Source organism: Chaetodon trifascialis, chromosome 9 (genome assembly GCF_039877785.1).
Source record: "Chaetodon trifascialis isolate fChaTrf1 chromosome 9, fChaTrf1.hap1, whole genome shotgun sequence".
Classification (NCBI taxonomy): Eukaryota; Metazoa; Chordata; class Actinopteri; order Chaetodontiformes; family Chaetodontidae; genus Chaetodon; species Chaetodon trifascialis.
This window is the reverse complement of record NC_092064.1, coordinates 16957785-16983804: the sequence shown is the minus strand read 5'-3', so window position 1 is coordinate 16983804 and position 26020 is coordinate 16957785. Positions and strand designations below refer to the sequence as shown.

General features: G+C 44.9%; 4 protein-coding genes across 4 annotated transcripts; 2 read left to right on the top strand and 2 right to left on the bottom strand.

Moving 5' to 3' along the window:
* Window positions 1–267: 267 nt before the first annotated feature.
* On the top strand, window positions 268–8232 carry scarf1 (scavenger receptor class F, member 1). Its single transcript, XM_070971215.1, has 11 exons — window positions 268–511; window positions 771–832; window positions 967–1068; window positions 1489–2029; window positions 2118–2336; window positions 3088–3216; window positions 4039–4145; window positions 4413–4524; window positions 4627–4751; window positions 5087–5224; window positions 5339–8232. The coding sequence occupies exons 1-11, from the start codon at window positions 411–413 to the stop codon at window positions 6448–6450; spliced, it is 2748 nt and encodes a 915-aa protein (XP_070827316.1). The 5' UTR covers window positions 268–410; the 3' UTR covers window positions 6451–8232.
* vtna (vitronectin a) lies at window positions 6788–11783 on the bottom strand. The gene is made up of 7 exons (XM_070971214.1): window positions 10733–11783; window positions 10222–10650; window positions 9981–10120; window positions 9733–9889; window positions 9472–9624; window positions 8876–9379; window positions 6788–8356 (listed from the first exon to the last, which is right to left on the bottom strand). Exons 1-7 carry the CDS (start codon window positions 10902–10904, stop codon window positions 8238–8240), a joined length of 1674 nt encoding a protein of 557 aa, XP_070827315.1. The 5' UTR covers window positions 10905–11783; the 3' UTR covers window positions 6788–8237.
* Window positions 11784–14174: 2391 nt separating this feature from the next.
* On the top strand, window positions 14175–20789 carry sarm1 (sterile alpha and TIR motif containing 1). Its single transcript, XM_070970537.1, has 8 exons — window positions 14175–15347; window positions 16004–16622; window positions 16719–16931; window positions 17014–17105; window positions 17182–17508; window positions 17641–17830; window positions 18453–18574; window positions 18963–20789. Exons 1-8 carry the CDS (start codon window positions 14884–14886, stop codon window positions 19075–19077), a joined length of 2142 nt encoding a protein of 713 aa, XP_070826638.1. The 5' UTR covers window positions 14175–14883; the 3' UTR covers window positions 19078–20789.
* On the bottom strand, window positions 20690–25300 carry slc46a1 (solute carrier family 46 member 1). Its single transcript, XM_070970538.1, has 6 exons — window positions 24749–25300; window positions 23732–24123; window positions 23151–23629; window positions 22437–22520; window positions 21997–22153; window positions 20690–21890 (listed from the first exon to the last, which is right to left on the bottom strand). Exons 1-6 carry the CDS (start codon window positions 25073–25075, stop codon window positions 21839–21841), a joined length of 1491 nt encoding a protein of 496 aa, XP_070826639.1. The 5' UTR covers window positions 25076–25300; the 3' UTR covers window positions 20690–21838.
* Between the last annotated feature and the right edge of the window lie 720 nt (window positions 25301–26020).

Here is a 26020-nt window from a genome sequence, read left to right as displayed (position 1 = left end):
GATTCTGGGAAAAAGGTGAACATCAGGGGTGTGTGTGTGTGCCCCACCAGTGTGTGTGACGAGTTTTGTGTGTTAGTGTTCGAACATCTCTAAAAAGCTCTGTGTCTGGCTGAATAGAAGGAAGTGGCTCTGACTTCCCCAGGAAATAGGAAGAGGAAACCCGAGGGCTTCGACCTCTCTGGCTGCTCTGGAGCTACGAGACGACTCACAGGAGAGAAAGAGAGGGAGAGAAGGGGAAGGAGGGAAGGGTGGAGGGGAGACAGAAAGAGAGATACAGCCTCTCATTGTGCTCCCTCTGACTGGAAGGAGAACAACTTGAGAGGAAAGAAAGAAGTCAGGAACAAACTGGACGTAAAGACGTGAGACAAAGTATTTGGTCTGCGGTTTTGGTTTTTGGTCTTTGTGTGGAGATGAAGCTTCTCCTCAGAGCTCTCACTGCTCTGCTCTGCTGCTCGCTGTCCTCATCTCACACACTGGATCCTGCTGGGAAGAACGTCTGCCGCAACATCAGGTATGCTTTGACTTTAACTTCGCTTTACACCTATTATCGCTTCACTGCCACTTTTGTGACCAATAGATTTTGGTCTGGATACAAATCACTAATATTAATCAAGGAGCTCCAACTTCTCGAGGAGTTTAGGACTGTGCTGGACAGCTCCTTGGTCTGAATACAGACTTAATGTTATATCTTCCTTTTAACGATTGCTAGTGTTTGTAGTTGATTTATCCTGGTTAGATATCGCAGATTTGATTATATTCTGTATATTCAGGGACCCCTCCGTCCTGGTCTGTTGCACTGGATGGCAACAAGAGGGAAAGGAGTGCACCATACGTGAGTTGAACTATGTTAATGGTCAGCAGTCTGAAGGAATTATGCTTTTACTGCCTCCATATTTGCTTTCTGTTCCGGGTTTGTCATTCACAGGTATGTTGTTTACCTGTGTGTGCGTGTGTGTGTGTGTGTAGCTGTGTGTGAGGGTGAACAGGCCTGCCTTAAGGATGAGATCTGTGTGTATCCTGGAGTGTGTCGCTGCCCACCTGGATACTATGGAGCACACTGTAAAACACGTGAGTTACAATAAACAGCAGGCGTTGCTTAACATCAAGTGATTGATGTATGTTTTGTCAGTTTTATTTACAGAGTTTGAATTGTATTGTGTAGCAGTGACCATTTAGGGTCACTGAGTTATTGCAAAGCAGCATCATAAACCTGTAAATCTTTCTCTTCAATTGCATGTGACCTGATCCTGTTTGTGAACCCACAGCACACACATATACATATCTTTAACTTAAGTAAAAGTACCAATGCAACAATATAATTATACTAAATAAAATCCATCTTATGTAAAAGTACAGAGGCATTACCAGATTAATGTATTTAAGTATCACAAGTTATTAGATTGTTGTTATAAATACACCAACGCACTGAGTGTTTTGAACACTGTTATGCTTTGTATGTATTCCCTGTGTTTGTTTGGTTGTGACCAGGCTGTCCTCCTGAGTTCTGGGCTCCAGACTGTCGCCAGGTGTGTCCGTGCCACCCACACGGCCGCTGTCACCCCGTCACTGGTGAGTGCACCTGCAACACCAACCGCTGGGGTCCGCTGTGCCAGTACACCTGCAAGTGCGCCCGGCACGGCTACTGCCACCCCGTCCACGGAAACTGCACCTGCGACGAGGGCTGGTGGACGCCGACCTGCTCCAAGCCATGCCAGTGCGTCAGTGGGGGATCTGTGGGCCCCAGCTGCGACCAGTTAACAGGCCGGTGCCAGTGCCTCAGGGGCCACTGGGGGCTGAAATGTCCCGTCAGCTGCAACTGCTACCTGTCGCCGTGTAATCAGCGCACCGGTGTGTGTGATTGCGAGGCAGGCTGGTGGGGACCCAGCTGTGACCGGCGATGTAACTGTGACCTCACACACAGCAGCTGTAACCCGGCCAACGGGCAGTGCCTGTGCCACGCAGGGTACCAGGGACACTTCTGCAACCAGCCCTGTGAAGTCGGGAAGTATGGCAGTAGTTGTAAAATGAGGTAGGTGTAAGGGAGGATACTTGTTGCTTTAATTACCTGTGTGTTACTGACAACTCTTTCTTGCTCTCTTTCTGTCTCTTGTCCTTAGCTGCGGTTTCTGTAAAGACAACCAGGTCTGCTCTGCCACTGATGGTGCCTGTGATGCCTGTGAGCCCGGCTGGAACGGCACACAATGCGACCGCCCGTGCCCGTCTGGTTATTATGGTGACAGCTGCCAGAAGAAGTGTCCACGCTGCAGGAGCAATGAACCATGTGACCCAAAAAGTGGGACATGTTGGAGGTGTGACCCTGGATGGACTGGACCCAGGTGTGCATCCGTCTTTTGAGGCATACATGACCAGACTGCGCTACAGTCACACTGAAGGGATCATCTGTGGGTTGTTCGTGTTGTAGACCGACAAATCACATATACTTTACAGCAGCTGATTTAGAAAGTACTTTTCAAACTCAACTCCTACTTCTGTTGGTGATCTGTTGGTGTCCATTTATTTTACCTTAACTTGCAGAGGTTGAAACATGCTTCAGAGCGTATAGACATAGTTTATGGTTATTTCTGTCCAAAGGCACATTTGCATGTTGTGGTGGTGCAGTTGAGAGCTGTGAACTGAAAACACTTCCCTAGTGGTTCATGCAAATTGGCAGCCAAAGTGGAGATTAATTCAAGTAACTGGAGGAAAATCAGGCTTAAAGCATACTGTATGCTTTGGAAAAACTTGGCCATAACATAATGTTATAGAATTTATTAAGGTGCTAATACATGCAAAACCCATGGGATGATCCTTGTAGTCTTCAGTAAGAGTTAAAAGTTTAGTCTGTGTGAAAATGCTCCTTGACCTTGTATTTGCTTGCATCTTGATATTTCAAAAGTAGCCCATGTTAAATAGAGTGTGTGTGCTTCATCTGGACAGATGTGTGGCACAAATATCCACATAAAAAGAGTGAAATCATCTTAAACAGTCATACATGTAGTGAGATTGATGTTCAGGATTAGAAAATGTATGCGGATCTATTCGATGTCCTTATTTTCTGTGTCCTTGGTCAACGCTCCCTCTCGCCAGGTGTGAGGAGGCCTGCTCCAACAGGACGTTTGGAGACGCCTGCAGCTTCCTGTGTAGCCCTTGTTTCCATGGTAACTGCCATCACGTGACAGGAAGATGTGTCTGTCAGCCAGGCTTTCAGGGCGAGAGGTGACTTTTCTCTTTGCACGTTTTTAATAGTTTCACTTAAAAACACACACACACACACACACACACACACACACACACACACACACACACACACACACAAAGTGACCCATTCCTCTACACAAACCAGAGAAACTAAAATTAGCTTTTGAAGTTTTTTTTAGTCATGTCTGTTGTATTATGAGATGAAAATGGCTGTAGTGTCAGCAGACTGATAAAAGCCTTAAGCTGACCCTGGAGTACTGTACATGCTACATTTCTCTGCAGATATTCAGACTGAAAGAAATGCTTTAAAATGTGGATACACAGTTTGTAAGCACACTGTTAGCTAAACAGACCAAGCATTGCTTTAGCCTTAAAAGCTTTTGCATGTTTAACCACTTCACTGGAGCATACATTTCTGTTTTATTCTAGTCAAAATTACATTACTGTCGTGTAGTAATACAGCTGTGAGTTGCTTTAACAGTCTGCCTTTTAATCAGCGCGGCAGTCATGAGCTGTGTTTCCATAAGACCCAGAAGACAAGCAGTCAGCAAATGTGATGAGATGAATGTGAATTTGGTTTTGTTTCGTAAACTTTAAGAAGGGGAACTTTCAAAACAAAGAAGTCATATAATTTTGAGCAAGTAAAACAAAGCATGCTTTGGAAAATGGTTAGCAGCATCGTCATTGTTTAACAAATGTAATTATGGTCCTTTAAATTATCTTCTCAGTCCTTATTCGTCATCGCAGTATATTGTCAAATAGATCAGATTCAGTGTCCAGACACAGGATGTTGTGTTTGCTGTTCTGATGTAATCATGTGATTTTATGTGTTTTTTTCAGCTGTAACAGCAGCTGCCCTGCCCTGCAGTTCGGCGTCAACTGTTCCTCTGCATGTGACTGTGGTGAGGGAGTCCAGTGCAACCCAGTCACTGGTGTCTGCCCCAACAGTACGTCCATCCATCTGTCCGTCCATCCGTCCGTCCATCCATCCATCCGTCTGTCCATCCGTCCATCTCTCATCCATCCATCCATCCATCCATCCATCCATCCATCCATCCATCCATCCATCCATCCATCCATCCAAATGCACATGCTGCAAGGATTAATGTATGAGCATGAATGGCATCACATGTTATTTTGTGTGTGTGTGTGTGTGTGTGTGTGTGTGTGTGTGTGTGTGTGTGTGTGTGTGTGTGTGCGCGCGCGTGCATCAGGTATCAGAGGTTCCATATTGGCAGGTGTGCTGGTTCCTTTGTTCCTGTTGCTCCTTGCTGTGCTCTGCTGCTGTTTTTGTTGTGGAGGAGGCCCTGTTGATGGCAAAGACAGGTCTGTACCTCACTTCACTCCATCAGCATTATGTTCACTTTGCACACTGTACAAGCCCGAACACTGCTGGACTACCTTGAACTTGAACCATCTTTCTTCCAGGGCAACTGTGGCAGATGGAGGCTTGTCAGTTCGCATGAAATATCACGTTTACAGCGTCCTGGCTAACATCGGTGCTGCACTTCCCTGTATCTCTAACTGGTCCTCCGGCCTGCCTCGTGTCACAGGTCAGTCCTGCTGCACAATATTTATCGTATAATGCAGCATAATACAGTGCTACATTGTAATTCATGGATTGTGTACAAACTTTTCAATGCCAAAAGTTGCACATATAAGCAAGGACAACAAAGGACAAAGGGACCACTTCATAATTCACCATATTATTACCTGCTTTCATGAAGAGTTCAGTTATTTTTCAGACTCATGAATTCATGTTTGATTATACCATCGTTACTAAATGGAATTCAGTGAGATTAAATGAAAAATCTTTGAGCTCCTGTGAAATTGAATGTGTCTCTTCACAGCCTTTATATTCATTATCTTTTTCTGATTACACACACAGTATCTCACCATGACCCAGAGCTGACATTCAACCACAGCTTCATTGAGCCTCCGTCTTCTGGCTGGGTGACCGAGGGGTCATCCTTCGACAGTGACGAGGAGGAGGGAGAGGCACTCTACTGTGTCCCGCCAAGAGAAGGTAGGAACAAACTTTACATCGCCCTCTTCTGGTGGCAAGTAGAACTGCTACTGCTGGCTTCCCCTCCATTTCCTCTCATGTCTCTGGACTTTTCTGTCTCCATCTTGTTGGCAGACATCCCAGCAGTGGCGGGTGGTGAGTTCCAGGAGATGAGCTCGAAGTGTAACATGTTCTTAGATCCATCCGGCTTCAGCAGTGAGGACATCACCTCGCCCTTCAACATCCCTCGCACCTCCAGCATCGCCAAATCCAAGCGGCCGTCCGTCTCTTTTGCTGAGGGAACCCGCTTTAGCCCCAAGGAGAGGCGTGGCTCGGCTCAGGACCCCGCCGCTCTCCCTGGACACCCACGCAACAAACCCAAGTCACCCTGGGGGGTTTTGATGCTGTCTGCCCTCCAAAGTCAGGGGGGTGCAGCTAGAACTGGGGAGGAAGATGGAGCTGAGGGTGAGGAGAGGGAAGATGAAGTGGATGTTCAGGCGACAGACAACCAAGAAACAAGTTGTGAGATAGGGGACCAGGAAGTAGACAGAACCCCATCCCAGGCCACCCTGCAGGTCCCTGGGACCTCAGGACGAAGACGGACTATGTCCAACACAGCTGCTCAAAAGGGGACCCAGCTGCCCACATCTGCCTCAGATACTCAGGTCTCAGATAAGGTCACCACAGTGTACGTGACGGTAGGTAAGGCAGGTAGGCCTGTGTCGAAGACAGAGTCGAGCTCCGAAGGCCCTGTTCAGGCCATGCTACGTCGGCTCGGCAGCCTCCAGAGACAAAGGGAGCAGGAGTCCAGCAGGCCCAAGCCTAAAGCAGCTGAAGGGATCACCAAACCACCCAGGAAGAAACTCGGGGCTCGGGCGAGTGTGTGGGAGCAGGGAGGGCCGTCTGGAGGGGAGGTTGGCGTATGTAAACCAATCAGGAGAAAGCATGCTTCGCTCAACTCCCCTGACACAGGTGGTGCTCCTGACACTCCATCATCAGAGAGCAGCACTCCAAAAAGGCCACTGTCGTCCATTTTGAAGAGCGTACCGGAGGTGGCTTCAGCTGACTCTGGGTCAAATCTGAGGGCTGATGGAGACACAAGGCAGGGTGGAGACCCCAGTGCAGGAAGGACTGAGAGCAACTACCTGACTGTGGGACCCGCAGGAGACACTGCGAGTCTCACTGAAGTCATCGCCAATGAGGGTGCAGAGCCCTGCTATGAAAACATCATGATTAAACACTCATAACCTCTGAGAAACTAAAATGTCAGCAGGGCTGATCCAAACACAACTGCAGTTCACAGACACACAGGGAAAAACTCGCTACTGCTCTAAATCTGAGAAAATAACAGGTCTGAGTCTGGAACTGTGGTGTCATATGCAGTGTTTGTGATAAAAACAATACTTAAACTTTTAGCCTAAACTCTACAGAGTATAGATGACATTTATATTTTAGGCTGAAAGATAAATGAAACATGCCACTACACAACATCAGGTGAGGTATTTGGGTAGTTTCTCCTCTAACAACACCACTGACTGCATTCAGTATCTCAACTTTCATATGAACACAAGTACTGAGACAGTTGAGCAACAATTGTTTTTATTTGCTCCAGTGATGCATGGCGTCATAACTGTACACATACAAGTACTGTAAGTGTCTGAGCCTGGACTCAGAAAGGATAAACAGATATAAAGGCTACGTTCACACTACAAGCTTAGTGCTCAGTTTGGATCTACTGCTCACATCTGATTTTTTTCTGTCCACACTGTTTTTGATTGTGGCCAATATCAGATTCCAGTGTGAATCTGATTCCTGAACTGACCTGCACGCACAAAAGAACAACACATAGTATGATGTCACACGCAGCACGCTGTGGTACAGAATTTTTGAGCAGACAATCATTTTTGTGGAGCAGTGGCTGCTATTTCTGTATGGAGGTGTGGATGTGGAGTCGGTGACATTCTGAAACAGCACAGCCTGTGGAAATCTGAAAAACCACTAAACGTCAGTGCCCTCGAGCATGAACCGACCTGTCACTGCCCTTTAACCTCTGCTGTGACAGTCACACAGTGCTGCTACTGCTGGGTAAAACCCACATTATTGCAATTTTAGGGATTTTTCTTCTCATGAAGTGTCAAGTGAACATCTGCATGACTGTAAGTCATGAGCTAATGACCCTGTGGCGCCTCCATCATGTCATGAGTGTTTTATATTTTCAGATTTACTGTAAATATGTTCACAATTAATGATGAAAATAAACATTTTGTAATGTGTAGATAGTTGTAATGTGTGGACAGGCGGAAGTACTCATATCTTTTACTTAAGTAAAAGTATCAATACCACTGCAAAAATACTCAGTTACAAGTAAAGGTCCTACACTCAAAATGAGTACAGCACAAAGTTACTATCATATATCATATAAAGTATGCACATGAGGGCAGACGGGCCCCTCTGAGAGTGATGTATTATGATATGTAGCACATTACTGGAATATTACTGCTGATGCATTCATATATGGTCAAGGTGGTGCTAATTTCGACTACTTTATACACTGTTGGTTAGTTTACCCTCTACCTGAGCATTACATTTTATAAGTTGATCATATATATTGTATGTAAAATCATAAAGTAAGATGTAATTATGGTTTTCAGATACAAGCAGTGGAGTAAAAAGTTCCCTCTGAATTGTAGTTGGAGTAGAAGAATGAAGTAGCAATAAAATTCAGCCTATTTTCAGTGTAGTTTAAAAAATCAGGTCAGCTGATGTTGACAATACATGAGAAAGAAGAGTTCAGAAACTCAACCAGCTGAACTTTGGCCATGATGAGCAGTGTGTGTGTGTGTGTGTGTGTGTGTGTATGGACTCTCATTGATCTCCAATGTTTGCTGTAGTTGATGAGCAGCTTGTTACGTGTTACACTGAACATGTCTGACACACTTTTTTAGACAACACTGCCAGCTACAGTTAAAATGAATTATCAGTTCTATTCAAATTTCATCATCCAAATGATCATATTCAAATAAAATATTTGAAACTACTTCTCTGCCCCGGTGGTGTCTGAACAGCCGAGCCAGTACTTGGCGATGGATCTGGGATATGGAGGCACGGCAGGGTCGACTCTCTTGGTCCTGAGGTCCACTCTGTAGTATTTATCTGTAAAACACAGAGGATGACAGAGTCAGTTTGTGTCATGTGGACGAAAACACAGCATGTGAAACTTGTTATATAATAAGCCTGTGTGACGAGACAGAGCTGGGGAGAGTTTAATAAAATTACTTAGTTCCTGTTGTGCCCTCAACATCTGTAACTCATCTCAAGGGGCTTTCTTGCATCAGTCTGTCTGAAAAGCTGCATCATAAGAGAGGTGCTTTTATTTTGGGAGGACAGGAGGAGCCAGCAGGTTCACAGCCATGACTTTCCTGAATGATAAAGTTAAACTGGATTTCATTGCAGCTCCCTTGAGGCTTTGACAGTGTGCTTTAGGTTTTACATTGCAGCCCTAATTGTGATAAATATCTCAGTTTTTGTGCATCCATGCGAGGTGGTGGTGATGACTGAGGTTGGACCATCTTGTGGTCTAAAGTTTAAATGAATTAATATGTTCATTAATATCTCATATGACATTTATTCACCTAAGCTACACTGGTAATGAATCTGTCCCCGCTGTGTTACCTCCTTTAAAGAAGTAGACGCTCTGGATGGGCAGATCCCTGTGGATGGGCTCCCAGTACGACCTGTCACCCCTGGAGTCATAGTTGCCTCTGTTGTTCTGGCCATAGCTATCTCTCCGTCTGTCCTGGTCCCAGTCTTGATCCCACCGTCTGTCCCAGGCTCGTCCAAGCCTCTCCTCTATTTCCATCCTCTTCTCTGCCAGCCTCAGACCCATTTCCATCCCCCTTTCTGCAAACTCCTGGCCCATGTTCATCCCCCGCTCGGCCATGGACCCCCAGAAGGGTGACCGGCTTTGCCTCCTACGACCCCACTGCTGTCCATACTGCTGGTTCCACTGCTGGCCTTGCTGTTGACCCCACCGCTGGTCAGGCCAGTAGTCGTTGCGGCGTTGTGTGGACCTCCAGGGAGGGACGTACATTCTGCCTGTCATGACCGCATCCACCGGAGACTTGAGGCCCCTCCAGTCCTTGTCAATGAAGTGGTGTTTGTCATGATGCTGAGGCACTACAGAAGATAAGAACATTAAGCTGCATTATAGGACAACTCCTGCCTCCACCTCCAATCAAACACAAATGACCTACAGCACCACCACTCACAGCCAGAGAAGAGCTCGCTGAGAAAAAGTTCATAGTTGTTGTAGTATACGTCAGTGTAGCGCCTGAACAGTGTGGACGGAGACCTCTCAGACATGGTGATACACTCCTCGTGGGATGGCTGGTGCAAAAACTCATATGTGTAATACTGATCGCCTGGAGAAACCAAGAAGATGCCCCAAATGAAAATCTTTGACATCTAATCTTCTAACACCAAATCTTCCATGGAAACATCTGGATATATCATGTAGCATCTGGCTGTACCTTTGAAAAAATAGACCTTCTCTTTCCCGTTGTGACCAGGAGCAGGCAGAGCAAACGCTGCGTCCACGTGATCAGGAATTTTGTCAAAGCCCACGCTGATATCTCGAGGGTAGTCTTCATCCAGCACGCCGTTATCAAACCTCCAGTACTTGTTTCCCTAATGAGGGATGTTTTGGTTCACTTCAACATTGAGCTGACATATATGTTACTGGTGAAATCAATAAGAGGATCATTTCCTGGGTCCCCACCTTGAAGATGTAAGTCTTCCCCTGACAGTTGACGCGGGTGAAGGCAGCATCAATAGGCCCACTGATGCCCCACACGTCCCTGATGAGCTTTGGATAACCAGGAAGAACTGACTTCTGGTCCAGTTCAAAAAAGTACTCTCCTAGAAAGAAAACACAAGAAGTTTATAAGCAAGTTTTGCTCTTTATAGAATGTCAGGTTTCTACATTTGAATATTCGTTGATTACAATGCCAGCCTCTCACCTCTGAAGGCATATATGGAGCCATTTTTTTGTTGCATGAAGGAGTCAAAAGGCCTCCCGCTGCAGGCCACGGCGTCTGGGTCGGGGGCTTCAGTGGTGCCTCCTGTGATGGGAACAGTGGTCGCCTGGGCTGTTGCATCAGTCTGAGGGGGCTTAGTTGAGCTGGGGGCCTCCTGTGGAGATGGGACTGTCTTTGAAATGGGTGCTGTCTGCAGATTAGGGATTTTCCGAATTATGGTGTCCATCCGTTGAGGGGGTATAGTCATTTCCAGTGTGGTTTCAGCATGCAGCTGCAGTCTGTGGCCGAGGTCTAAGGTGGGCTCCTGTGTGGGCTTCAGCTGATGGCTGATGGCTGGAGAAGAAGGCGGAGTGGTGCCTTCAAACGGCTCATCGTCGTCATCCTCTGCAAACACAAACGTGTCTCCACGAGCTGAGGGGGGAAAGCGATCTCAGTGAGCACCGTTTTGACTGGAGATGTGATTTTAAAGATATGAGCAGAGACGTTTCCTTACTCATCATACCACAGACGGCCTCAAAGTCAGAGCAGCAGCTCTTGTAATACTTGCACATCGAGTCACACTGGCACTTCCTCTGAGAATCAAAGCCATTCTCACAGCGATCCATACAAGACTCTGAAGAGGACACAATAGAGTTAAAGAAAATCAATTGCCTCTTGTGTGTCATTTGATGAGTTTTTGTTCTGCACCTCTGTCCAAATTAATTTCCTCCTTTGGAAAATTAAGTTAAATTGGATTTGATTTGATTACAGCTCCCACGAGGCTTTGACAACTGGCCAATGACATCATGGGACATGTTCTTCATTGTAAGGAATATTTGTTTCTATTTTTGTAGGTCACTCTGTATATTTAATGGCACCCTGTGGTCTAAATACGTAAAAAATTACATGAATGAATATGTTAAATGCTAGTAGTTGCAGCTGCTGATAGACAAATGCTGACTCTAAATCAGGACACATCTGACACACTGAGCAGGCACATTATCAAGTCGGACCGAGACATGGTAATACTATACTGCAGGATCAGCAACACTCCTCTATTTGCTAATGAGAAACTCCATTTTTGAAGCTGAAAAGTGATTTTTAATGCTGTACTTACCATCTGCAAAGGTCTGAGCGAGCAGAGCGAGCAGCAGGACGGCCCACAGCCTCATGTTGCCTCCGTTGTGTCAGAGCACAGAATGAGAAAAGCAGCGATGGACTGTGTGCTTCCAATCATTGGAAACATGTGTCAGTCACCCCTCTTCCTGTCTACTTTAACCTTATTTGCAAAGCTCTTTCGACTCGAGCAAATAAACAGAGTCACACAGAGAGAGAAAGAGATCGATAGCAACAAAAAGTTCTGTTGACCTCTGGTCAGGCTACTTCTGCATTTTTAATGCAATCTTTGGGTCATTTAGCAGCAGCAGCAGTGACTGTCTCTCAGCAACATCATTCTTTCTTATTTTATCATTAGCTTTCAGGGCAAGACTGGACCTGAACGTGCACCTGGGGTCATACTGAGGCCTCAGTGAAGACAGAAGAGCAAAGTACCAGCCTGCTGCAAGGTCTCGTAAAACAGTTTAACACAGGTTTACAAACTAATAAAGAGGCGTTTACAGCTGCAGGAAAGACAGTGAATGCAGACATCTTTGTCTTCATGTGTCACTCTCCACACTGACCACGACATTTAAAGCAACAAACGAGCTGAAACTTTCTGGTCAAAGATATCAAAACAAGATATCTAGTGACAGAACAGTGACCTGATCGCGTGGCAGATGCAACGTTTCTCTCTGCTGCTGAATGTGAAGAATTTGTGTCTTCCATGACAGTTTATCAGCCACAGTGCAGTCACAGCATAACATGAAATGTAAAGAAATGAAAGTCTGAATGTAAAGAGTTGAGTTTTATCAGGTGTGGTTTGCACAAACAAGCCTCCTTCCTCTCCATGTGCTTCCCTGTTTGTGTGTGTGTGTGTGTGTGTGTGTGTGTGTGTGTGTGTGTGTGTGTGTGGACTGGGCGGTTCCTCCTCAATCATGGCTCACCTACACCTGCTCTTCATGCCCATCAGCCATCACAGCTGCAGCCAATCCACGCTCATCAGCCACAGGATAAAAACCTGGATCTCCTCACCAGTCTTCTCCAGATTGTTGTATTCACTTGTCTGGTGCTGTCGCAGTGCTTTGTTCTGTGCTCTAGAGTTTTGCCTCACCAGTTTTCCAAGTAACTAAGTCTGTTGTCCTCGTGTCCACCTGAAGAACCTGCTGACTCGCTTCACCTGCCTGTTCTTATCTGGATCGACATGGATCATCTCGTGATCTCAGTCTTTTTGTGTTGAATGAATAATCACCTCCTGCCCTCAGTAGGTACTGATTTATTTTCAAACACAGAAATCATACAAATAGTTGAAAAACCTGTGGTAGTTTCAGAGTGTTTAATTTGTTACCCTTCAACTCTTCTTTTTAAAAACCCTACTCTTGATCCAGGGGTTTTAGCCAACTATAGACCCACATCCAACCTCCCCTGTCTCTCAACAGTTCTTGAGAAAGCAGTTGCTAATCAGCAGTGGAACTTTCTACGTGACAATAGTTTATTTGAGGATTTCCGGTCAAGATTTAGAGTGCATCATAGTACAGAGACTGCACTGGTTAAAGTTATAAATGACCTTGTAATTGCATCAGACAAAGGACTTGTCTCTGTACTAGTCTTATTAGATATTAGTGCTGCATCTGACACCATTGACCATGGCATCCTATTACAGACACTGGAACACTTCATTGGCATTAAGGGAACTGCGCTAAGCTACTTAAAATCCTACTTTTCAGATCGCTCTCAGTTTGTACACATTAATGATGATTAATGAATTAATAAAACTGAATTGTACTGAACTGAATTAAATAATTTCATTATTCAAATTATCAGTGTCTGTGTTCTGCACTTGGTGTCCAGGCATCTCCTCAGCTGTTTAACATTTATTCTGGCAATCGGGTTCTTTAAATAAGCACCTCTGACCAAATAAATCTCATTTTTGGATAAGAAAATTTCATTTACATTTTTTTCAGGCTTAGCTTTGTTAAGGGTCTGCATTTCAGGGACTATACTTGCGACCTTTTAAGTACTTTTTAAAATCTGTAATTGTATTTTGACTTCATATGATTTTTTCCCCCATATATTTTGTTCATATAGTAATATACATGTTATGACCTTAGTACTTTATAGAAGCACTGAGGTGAGATTTGAGTCCCCCTCATCCCCCTCACCGCAGAAATCTTGACCACACACCAGAAATAAGATTTTACATTTCTAATGTATTCAGTTAACTATTCAATTATATTTCCTGCTACTTTTTTTTCCCAAAATGAAGATCTGAGTGCTGTTTTAAAGACCTCTCCAGCTGCGATGAGGAAACATGAGATGATGAGGAAACATTTTGGCAGGAAAGACAGAGTACTTTAAATCTTCGTTTGTCTGATGTTTTATAGCAGTCACATTTTGATCATTTGAGTCTATAAATACAAATAACCACCATGCCTCCATGATTTCCCATTCTGCACTGTCACAGTCATTTAGCCCATCTTGTTCGCACTGATTCAGTATCGATTCTCTAAGTGCTTTTAATGCACAGCCACTTTTTTTTCTCCAGTTTTTCTCTTTGGCCTCAAAGTTCCTGTAATTTCTTTTAAATACGTTTTTATTCTAAGTGGGATAAATATTCTTCCTTTTTATGCATTATTTCCTGAGGCATTTCAATCAATAAGATAAAAAAGACCAAATCTAAATCTCCTTTGACATCAGTACAACATGATTTTATATTTTACATAAAAATATGGGTTTCCATATTCCCTCTAATACTTGATGCAGACGAATCATTTTTAATTTGTTAAATACTGTATCGGTATCTCTCTATCTACTCCTCCCTGTTGTTCTCCAGTTCCTCCAGCAGAGGGCGTGCAGTGTTTATGGGCATGATGAGCACGCTCTGAGATGCAGGGAGGAGAGCGCGGGGTGGGGAGGGGGGGCTTCTTTTCATCTTCATCCCTGACAGTATCCGTAGCCGGTGGGCGTTGCAGACCCCTGAAGATACAGAGCCTGTGGATGCTGATCGAAGGACGCGACAGCTCGGGGTCTGCCTCAGGAAAGCGGTGTCATAGTTTGTATTTGCTGGAGGAGACAAGCCGCTGCATCGCGTCAGAGACGCTGTATGAACAGAACAGGCCCTCTTTGTCTGGAAAAGCTCAAAGAAAGCAGAAGAATAGACAACAAGTCTCTCTTCTGGCCAGGAAGTGGGATTTGCTCTCGAGGCTTTCAGCTAGGGGTCATCTGAGCGGAGCTTTTGCTTCTTTAAGGAGACTTGTACAAGCCGAGTGTGTGAGGCACTGAGTCATCTTCAGGTCGGTGGGATAACGAGGACAAAGCAGCAGCTGTTGGAGCAGGGCAGAAGAACCGTGACCGGCTTAGAGTCTGCTCATCGGTGTTTATGCGCTTACTGCCAGGGATGAGAGAGGTGATGCAATTTGGTGAAAGCTGTCACTGTTGATTTACGACCGAAGCCCTGATAAACACATCTGCAGAGTGTTTACGAGGTGGAAAATCACTGTCAGGGAAACGAGGCCTTTGTAAATAAACACGTATCAGCATCCACCGACTCTGACGCGCATCTACCGGTAGATGCTCATCTCTCTGACGCTTTTCCTGTGGAGGCTGTATCGACATTTCTCCATCATGTTCAGCTCAGACAGGCTCACAGTCCCGGATTATGTCAGCAGGCTGCAGAGAGGGAGGAGCGGCTCCAGCTCCGATCCCAGAGCGGTCTCCCCGGGCATCAGTGCCGACGTCCAGGCGGTTTTGGACACCTCACTCCCCGCCCTGCGCTGCGCCATCAGGAGGCTGAAGACAGGTAGTGAAAACTCTGATTCAGATATGACGCGTCAGGCCATCGCGGAGATCTTCCAGCTGGTGGAGGAGGCCTGGGTCATGCCCACTGTCGGCCGTCAGGTGGCCGAGGACATCTGCAACAGGATCCGGCTGGATGGAGGCCTGAAGCTGCTGCTGCAGCTTCAGCAGGCATCTGCCTTGGATATCACCTATGAGTCTGCAAAGCTGCTGGAGCAGATACTGATCTCAGAAAACAGGTAGTGTGTGCACAGGGGTGGACCAAGTACATTTTGAAGAGTTTAATGTGTATATTGTCTGTGCATACACACAAAGGCATCACACTGCAGTGTCTGTACTTGGATGAACAACACAAAATAGTAGGCATTTCTGTCATGTGATCTGGCAGGGCAAAATAAAAGGAAGAGTTCAGCTTCAAAATTAACCCACATGAATCAACACTTCTGAGCTTTACAACTTGGGTTATTGCTATTTATATTGGCTCATAACAGTTAAAGGCAGTATTCATGTTTTTGTGTCCATCCGTTTATATATCTATGTTGATTTTAGTGAATATTTTTCTTCTATTGAGGGTTCAAGTCAATAAAATGTTTGTGAAAAACTGGAAAAACACACATCACAGTTCACAGGCAACCAGATATCTAAGTTGTTGGACCAGCAGTCCAAAACTAAATATATTTACAGCGATATGAAAGAGAGAAAAGCAGCCGGTACTCTTGAAAATATGATCCATTAATTGCCTTGTTGTTTCTGCCCTAGCAGATTGTTAACGTCAGTGTTCACAAACACACCATGTCTGCCTGCTAATGGCTCATCACTGAGAACTGAAGTCATTGAAGTGTGGCTAACTGACTGTATGAGTTTTGTTACCATATTTCCAAACTTGTGTTAACAGAGATTATGTAGCACGAATGGGTCTGGGGGTCGTTCTCAACCTGACTCGACATCAGGAAGACGCACAGCTGGCTCGTAGCGTCTCGGGGATCCTGGAGCACATGTTCAAACACAATGAGGAGACGTCCATCCACCTCATCTCTAACGGTGCCCTGGATACCCTCCTCTTTTGGTGCCGGGGTACAGACCCCACAGTGCTGCGCCACTGTGCCGTGGCCCTGGCGAACTGTGCCATGTACGGAGGCCACCGCTGTCAGCGATGGATGATCGAGAAGCAGGCGGCCGAGTGGCTGTTCCCGCTGGCTTTTTCCAAAGAGGATGAACTCATCCGCTTCCACGCATGTCTGGCTGTGACTGTGTTAGCTGCGAACCGAGAAATTGAGAAAGAGGTGGTGAAATCTGGGACCTTGGAGCTGGTGGAGCCATTAATTGCATCCTTGGATCCAGATGAGTTTGCCCGCAGTTTATCGGACAGCGCAGACTGCATGCAGGGCAAGACGGCATCTGACCTGCAGCAACTTATGCCATTACTGGATGGCACAAGACTGGAAGGAAAGTGCATCGCAGCATTTTACCTGTGCGTTGAGACAAGCATCAAGTCTCGTCAGCGCAACACCAAGGTACAATCGCCGTCCACTTTCCATATACTGTGCTCAAAATGTTAGCTCATACTGTCTGGTAGCTTTGTTGTGACTTGAATTTGTCCTCCCTCCAAGATATTTCAAGAGATCGGAGCAGTGCAGAGCCTAAAAAGAATCGTCATGTACTCCAGTAATGGCACAGCCTCCAGCCTCGCCAAGCGGGCGCTGAGCATGATGGGGGAGGAAGTGCCGAAACGTATCCTGTCATCTGTGCCCAACTGGAAAACCTGTGAAGTGCAGACCTGGCTGCAGCAGGTTGGCTTTAGTGCCTATTGTGAGCGTTTCCAGGTAAGTTAATCAGTTACACACACAGACAAGCATAAAGATCGACTTATTTTACATCATGTCTGACATTTCCCTTACTGTGCAGGAGCTCCAGGTGGATGGAGACCTCCTGCTGAACATCACAGACCAGGAGCTGAGTGCTGATCTGGGCATGACTGCAGGCCTCACTCGCAAGAGGCAAGTGGTGCGAACCTTGCGACGCACGGTTCTGAGGCTGAGCAACATAACACCTCTGTTCTGTCTCATCCTCCAGGTTTCTGAGAGACTTGCGTGTGTTGAAGACTTATGCCAACTACGCCACATGTGACCCAAACAATATGGCCGACTGGTTGGTTGAGGTGGACCCTCGCTTCCGTCAGTACACCTACGGCCTGGTCCAATCAGGAGTGGATCGAAACAGTATCCAGAACGTGACCGATCAGCAGCTCCAGCACGACTGCCGCATAGAAAATGGAGTCCACAGAGCCAAGATACTGTCTTTATGCCGCAGGCCCTTAAAACCGTCCCACACAGACGCCCAGCCAGCAGGGCCCGATGTGTTCATCAGCTACCGTCGGACTACCGGCTCCCAGCTGGCCAGGTCAGAACTCAAACAGTGGAAACATAGGTTCAATTAGAGCCAGGGCGAGGACAGAGGACATCTGTAAACTCACCCTCACCTGTGCTTTAACTGTGTTTTTCACAGACTTTCTCATTCTCTCTCCCGTCCCAGCCTTCTGAAGGTGCACCTGCAGGTCCGAGGTTTCAGCGTCTTCATAGATGTGGAGAAGCTGGAGGCCGGTAAATTTGAGGACAAGCTGGTTCAGAGCGTACAGAGGGCACGCAACTTCATCCTGGTCCTGTCCGCAAATGCGCTCGACAAGTGCATGGGCGACACTGCCATGAAGGATTGGGTGCATAGGGTCAGAGGTTTTCCATTTGCTGCATGTGCTGAATACTTTCTCTCCACTGTACCTCAAACCTTTATCATGATGTGTCTGTTGACAGAGCAGCTGAACGGCATTAGCTGGAATACATCACATCAGATTTGTGAGGGATGCATGTAACATTCAAAGAGTATGCACTGTAATCTCATCAAATGAGTGCAGTGAACCTTTTTTGGAATACCACTTAAAAAGCTCCTAGGTTTCACTTTACGACAGCTGGATTTAATAAATACAATTAATTAAACTCAAATATGAATTTTCCAGGTCAGGAAATTGAAATTCTGGCTGGTAAACATGATGTGCCACACCCCAATTGGATCTCTGCTCTTCCTTTCTAGATTACATGTTCTGTTATGTAATCGATGTAATCCAGTTGACTACTTTTAGCCGCGCAAAATGCGCGTTTATGTCACAGTTCCTTTCAACAGAATCAGAAAATGTCACTCGCCTTTGTCTTCTGCAGAATGTCTGAGAATGTGTAATCTAATCCGTGCTGTTAAATTCATGTTCCCTGTCTGAGCTACATCATGTTTTTTAAGTGGTTTTTCTTGTCAGGACACACATCACAGATTCAAGGATACTATCATTAATCTTGCAGGAGATAGTCACAGCCCTGGCAGGAAAGAAGAACATTGTCCCTGTCACAGATAACTTCATGTGGCCCGAACCCGCGTCTCTGCCGGAGGACATGAGACCGATTCTCAACTTCAACGGCATCAAGTGAGTCGCTGTACACTCTGAGAACGCAAACAATTCAAAGCAATGCTGTGGTTATTTGTTAGCACAGTGGTGTAATTGGGATAGTCTGTTCACCACACACCTGTGGTGAACCTCCAGTAAACCTTAGGAGGACAAATTCCTTTCTCAACAGGTTTAACAGCTAATTGAGCTGATTTGTTGTGGTTGTGTCATGACAACACAGTCCCTTTGCGTGCTAGCATTATTAATCTTTTATAGCCTTTTTTATGTCTTTGATGGATAATTTATGAATACAAGCGTTCGCTTTTTATGTCTTGTGACAGGTGTTTAGCAGATCTGCAAAACATCCATTTAGAGAAAACTGATTTGTTTATAATCATCAAACGCCTGTTGCCTCTTCTTGACACAGATGGTCTCATGAATATCAGGAGGCCACGATGGAGAAGATCCTACGCTTTCTGAAAGGCCAACGAGACCAAATGGACGGCCCGGCAGCCTCAAAAGGACAGAAAAAGAAAGAATGAGATAATAAATGCCACAAGCAGAGTTTGATCTCGCTGTGATAACGTTCAGTCATGCCAGGTTCCACGTGGCCGGCAGCCCAAATGCATGTGAAGTGACTTTGATTATGTTTAGTTAACAAGCTCACAAAAAGACCAACTATAAATAGACCAAATATATTGTAATCAATAAGTTAAGTTAAAAAAGGGATTTGAGATTGTATATAATAAACTGTACACCTTTAGTTATAGTACATTCACTCTGCTGTATATGTGTAATCAGGTACAATATACGCCTTCTGTCTCTCAGGAAAATAACTGTGATAGATCAGCCGCCATTGGCATCCAGCAAAACCATCAGTAGTCATTTCTGAAGCCTTTGTTTTTTAATCATGTACTGCTCTGTACATGAGTTAAACCAAAGCAGGGGACATTTGTGATGTTTTTAATGTTTGGGCTGTGATAGAAAAGAAACCATTCATAGCAGATGGATTGATTGTGGACATAATCTGATGAAGGCAAATGAGTTACATACTGTACAACTGCATCCCTGATTTAGCCGATTACAGCTTTAAGGAGTGTACAGGCAATCGCAAATACCCATGTAGTATTAAACATTTCCTTCTTATGTAAAAGTAGGTAAAAATATAACTTTGAATTGACGTACATTAACTGACACTGTTAGCTCATTGTATGAAACATTAAACTACCATTTAATAACACTGACTTGAGATTTTACTTAGCACAGGTTTGCAACTGCAAGTCCATCTGTGTGGCCTCGCTGAATTTAACAGAAACAGTCAAGTAAAAACTAAAAGAAAGCCAGCAATATGACACACTCAGGCTTTGAATTAATTTGAACTGTAACTGAGACAGCCTGTTTCCACACTTAACCAGATACCTGTGGTGAACCTCCAGTAAACCTTAGGAGGACAAATTCCTTTCTCAACAGGTTTAACAGCTAATTGAGCTGATTGAAGATCTGTTGTGGTTGTGTGATGACAGCACAGTCCCTTTGCGTGCTAACATTATTAATCTTTTACAGCCTTTTTTTATGTCTTACTCTCAAGACAGACAACTCTGCTTTGATGATGCTGAAATGAAGTTGTGATGAAGGCTTTGTTAAGTCTTGCAGATGTTAACATTTTATATTAGGTCCACACATTCATCATTAACTAGCTTTTTATTGACGTGCATATGAGTAGCACAATGAATGTTAATGCCTTATTCTGCATGGCCATATTCTACTCAATAACCTCCTGATTACTGCTGAAATTATTGTTCATGAATTATATTAATAACCAAACCCTTAATAGCCTTATAATCTCCAGAATAAGCCTTTAGTAAGTGCTTTAGAATGACTAATTAAGAGCCAGTATGCTACTAATGTGCATGCTATCACGCAGCTAGTTAATGGCGAATATATGTACCTTAATATAAAGTGTGACATCCAGCAGTCATCCAGATGTGTAAGTAATAAAATAAGTTATTATAGCCTGAATGCAACTGCTGTTCTGCAGGTCTTTTATCTGATCTTGCCTTAATATTGTTTGTCTCCCGCGTCCACCTGAAGGCGTTTATTAAATATAGTCTCATTAATTGCGGTTAACTTTTTTTAAGTAGTCAGACAAGATTTGATTGTTCGTTGTGTTTATTCATGTTCTCAGTGTCAAACATCATTTGGTCCCTTTATTTGAAAGGTGGTAAAAGAATAAAATGTGTTGTAAAACATTTAAGAGTGAAATTCTTTATTTGAACTTCATTTCATTTCTGTGTGACGTATAAATTAAAACAGATTTAACCATCATCTTCAACACAAGCTATCTAAAATGATCCAGTCCAATAAATACGATGACGGCAACTGATTGTGACCACAAATCCACAGGTTTGTGGGTAAGTCTGAAGAAAGGCTTTGAGCACATGATGCAACCAAGCTGTCAGAAATAATCTCCATGCAGATCAATTCACAGGCACTGAGCTAAACCTCACTTAACCTCTTAACTTCCCTTTGTGCATTTTAAAGCTGATTTGGCAGCTCTGGTTCCCTCGCTGTGCGGCTGAGACCTGACCCCTGTGTGCACGTCGGCCGTGGACATGTGCGGTGGGACTATCCTGTGTCATTGTGATGGTGGGAGGGAGGCTCTTCAGGGAGTTTGGACTGTGCTATCTGCTTTATGGAGGGTCAAGGTGTACCTCAGTGATCCCTGGCTGCTGCTACAGTTTCACTCTCTCACATGAAATTGTGATACATTAAGTAAGGGTTTAAAGGTAAGTAATCAACTGGGGAAGTTTTGTGGCTATATCTACGCTTACCCTGTTCACCTGCAGTGTCTTGCCTTAAGGAAGGAGCATGAAGTGTCAAGGATGTCTCACTTATTGATTACGGCTGTGATTAGGAACCACACCTGTGTCAGGTGACTGATATGCTGCTGTCAATTAATGACCCTTTGAAAACACATTAGCATCTTAACCTTTGGTGCAACTGAATTTAATAAATTCAAAATGGAAATCTAAGGCACATTCTTTGACTCATCACGCTGATTTGAAAATGTATCAAATCCCTGAATGAAAACATGTATTGAATCTTGTTCATGATTGGACGACTATGCTTCATCCTTTGGTCTGGTCTTGATCAGTTAGGTGTGACGAGTTAAAAGACTCCCATTGCATGGCCCGCCAGTCAGCTGCCCTGTCACTGTGAGAGCATCAGAAAGTCTCTCCCAGCATTAGAGATGGACACGACGGACGTCTCTGCGTCTGACCTGCTCACCTCACAGACCTCAGGTCAGGATGTGGAGTCTCTGTGGTCTCTCCTCTGGTCTAAACACTGCAGGGTCCTAGAAAGACAAACATGAACAGTTTTTTTAATAATCTATGTGTATAATAAGCTTAAACTTGTTTGCTAATGAGATAAATTCGGCCAATGAGGCGAGACCAACTCACCCAATTATTCCAGCGGGGATGAAGAGGATGATGGCAGCAAACAGGAAGGTGAAGCCCTTCATGAAGTGCAGTGTGGCTGGATAGAGGGAGTTGAAGAGGCCGCTGCCAACCAGGTAACACAAGCTCTCCACACAGGCGACACAGGCAAACAAGGCACCTGGGAGAATAAACACGGCATCATGTGCACACAGCGTGCAGGACATGTGCTTCAAATTAAACAGCACTGTAGTGTTATATGCTGATCTAAATATAACTATACAAATTCACCGCCAGCTGACACACTGAGCTAACTCTGGTTTTCAGATGTGTGCGTTTAGCAGAATTACATATGGACAAGAAGGCAATGCACTTGTCTTTCAATACAATGCTCACATCTTGACATCATCGCACAGTTTGCTGTTTAGTCTGTGTGCTGCATTTGAACATGTTCAGCGACTGACCTTGTTCTGATGGGTCCACCAACTTGGACAGCTTTGACCTGAGCACAGGCGTCACAGTGATGAAGAGGAAACACAGACCATAACCTGGTGATGGACAAATTAACAGTGAAATCACATTAACGCATAGTGACCACTGCTAATCAGAATTCTAAGGTCCGTTTTTGTATTATATGAATGCATTTGCTTTCAGTCTGCCATTAGATGGACCACACACAGCAGAGAAAGCGCTAGTCTTTTATTGCCTTTTGTTTCAAGGTTGCCAACATACCCAACCTGCTCAGTCTGTCACTTGCTGAGCTGTGACAGCGTGACTTCGTTTGCCTGATAAAGTGAGATTATTTTCATCTCCGGCTATAAAAAAAAGTGCATGCTTTCAAAACTGGAGCTGTAAAGCATAAATAAAGCTGGATAATGAAAGTAAAAAGGGCGTATTAAATGTCGGCGTTGTCATTAAATGGCTTTTTAATGGATATACTTTGCAATCCTTCTGCAGGAGATAATCGAAGGAAAGGATCTTAGTTGGTCACATACATCATCATATGCTTAATAATGCTTAAATACTGATTTCTGTGCTTAGTAGTGGAGTAATCAGACCGTGAAGTCCTCTGACTATCAGACAGAACACACTTGCAAACATTCAACTTTAAACACACATCTCACTAAACTGCTTTCATAACATCCAGAGTTCATTAACTCTCTCTCAGATTCTCTCACCTGTGAACATGAGCTGGGTGGTGTCAGCGACAGAGAAAATCACCAGCCCTGCGATGTTGGAGGCCAGACCCACGAGAGCCACCCAGGAGTCTGCCAGACAGCGCTGCATGATCTTCAGCCCCAGCAGACTGGTCAGGTAGGCCAGGTGCTGCGCTGCTGATCCGTAGCCAATGAGGGCTGAGTCCCAGCACAGCGGTGAGCTCAGTTCATACAACACGTACAGTTCCCTGCTGCCGAAGTGTACGGTCACCACCAGAAAGAAACACAGCGTGTAAAGCCACAGCTTGCATCTGCGATATCTTCCACCCTCCTCATTAGTACTGCCTCCCGTTGATAAAAGGTGCCAGACGGCTTTATAGTGGCGACACGTGAGGAGCCTGGCACTTGGGTCTGAGGGGACAGACTCACGGACAAACAGGTAAGCGTACAGAGCTGAAGCCAAGTTAGTGGCCAGGACCAGCCAGAATGGGTTGATGTACCTAAACACAGGCACAAAGATGATATTTACAAATTCCGACAGCAAATATTTAGACAAAAAATCCCTCGCTAGATACTATTGTGAAACAACACATATTTCTTACCCCTGTGCCCGCCGCCACTGCCCTCCGATGATGCTGGCTAACATCCCCGAGAGGCCCAGACAAGCCTCCAAGACGGCCACCCTGAAGGTGCGGGACCTTCTGTTGCTGGTATCAGCGACATATGAAAAGCAGCCGGCGAGGATGGCATTGAAATCACCCGAGAGGCCACTAAGTAACCTGCCCATTAGAAAGTAGACGACAGGCAGCTTCAGGTACATCACCACAAGGTAAACCCCTGCTTGGATGGCCATTCCCAGGTTGGGCAGGATCAGGACAGGTCTGCGACCTGCGAGGTCACTCCACGAACCCAGGAGAGGCACCACCAACAGGCCTACAGAAAAGCCCCCAAGACTGATGTACAGGTTCCAGTGGGCTGTCAAGGTTTCCACCTCCTACAAAAAAAAAAAAGAAAAAGTATTGAGGGTAACTCAGTCAGTCACACTTTTCATTGCACATAATGGAGTTGTTATGATGCTCAGGGACAAGTATTTGACAATGTAATATTAAGATGTCTTGTGTATCTTTAGTATTAGTATTGGTTTTTTTAATCTGTATGTTTCTCTGCAACTGAGTGAAAAACTGTTTCAACTTTATCCTTAGATTATTTTTTATGACTATGTAACATCTATCCTGGGATTACAGAAGTTCTTGTAATTAAAGCAGCACATACAATTGAGCCAACTGATCCAAATGTATACTGTTTGTAAATGTGATTCCTCCACTTCACTTTATTATAAGGCTTTTTGTTCCCGCTGATAGTTAATAATCAGTTAATGATCCACACCTGCTGCGTCTGGCTAACTAGCTTGCTAGCACCAGCTGTGGCTAATAGCTAGCTCGCTAACCAACGGAACCCTTTAACTCGCTGATGAGTTAGTCGGAATGAGACCAAACAGCCGGCAGCTACTATTACAGAGCTTCCTTTGAACAGGACACTTAAATTACAGATTTGGCCAACAGCAGCAGACTAGTTAGACTCTTTATAGTTCAAAGTAAGCGTTAAGTGACGTTGACCACCTTCTGGAGAGGGTCGGGGGGCACGGTGCTGTTGCTGCACTCCGACCTCTTGGACCCGTCGTAGCCGAGGTCCTCACTGATGCGGTCCCACAGATACTGTGTGGCCAGAGGCGCCTGCAGGGCCAGAGAAAACATGGAGAGGAACAGCACCGGCTCCACAGACACCGGCAGCGGGCATGTGAACGGTGGTCGTACGGTGCGGGGGGTTGGTACATCAGCCTCCTCTATCTGTGCTTTGCAGCCGCCTGAGCCGTTTGCCGACACTTCGTCGTCAGCTGATGTGAGCCCGTCGCCGCGAATGATCGCTGTGGTGTCCGACTCGTCCATGTTGACTGAGCTGTAAACACCACCTGTGTCAACGTTTCTAACTTTGCATTCAGAGTCTCTGAACACAAGCGAGACATGGACGAGCTCCCTGTTCTGTTCCGTAAAGTTGTAGCTGAGTAACTCGTTAGCTAACTATGCTAACGCTAGTTTGTTTACGCTGCTAGTTCCGCTTTGGTATTGGTAACAGAAACCCAGCCTGAAGATAAATTAACGGCCCTCTCCGCCAACTAAAGGAAGCGCCGCCGGTGCTGATAAAGCAGAAACTTAGCGACCCCATCTGGGCGAAAAGGTGAACTACACTTTTTTTTTTCAAAGGCTCAGTTTGAGAGGAATTAAATATTTAGCATATATATTGCTGCCGTGAGACCTCAAACTGAGCATTAACAGATACAGTTGACCAGTTTTATTTCCTAGCATTTTCCAAGCATTTCATTAAAAATGCCATAGCTTGAAATACAGTAGCTTTTTTTTCTGGACATCACTTATGGCTTCATCCATGGTGGTGCTTGTTATGTGTGCCCCCTGACCAGATGTTAAAAAGGCTACCAATTAAACTACACGTCTTATCGAACTAATATAACTTATTGTTATGCACATCATACAATGGACAGCAATAGCAGAGGACAGACATGACAGGACAGCCATGATGGCAGCAGAGAAGACACCACGTGACACAGACCGTCAGTGTTCTCCTTTATTGGTAACTCATTCTAACCAGGTGTTAAGGATAAATTAATTTAAAGAAATAAAGTACAAAAAACTAGCTCTTTAGACCTTAAGGCCTAATTATTTTTTAGGTTAGAATTCAATGACATTAAATTTACTACTAGCCTCAACACTTCCTGCTATTCAATTGAGCAAAAGTTAATTAGCATTAGCGCCTTGTGATGCTTGGCAGGAGTTTACTAATAATAATATTAAAGTAGCCAAGTTTAGATCTCAGGA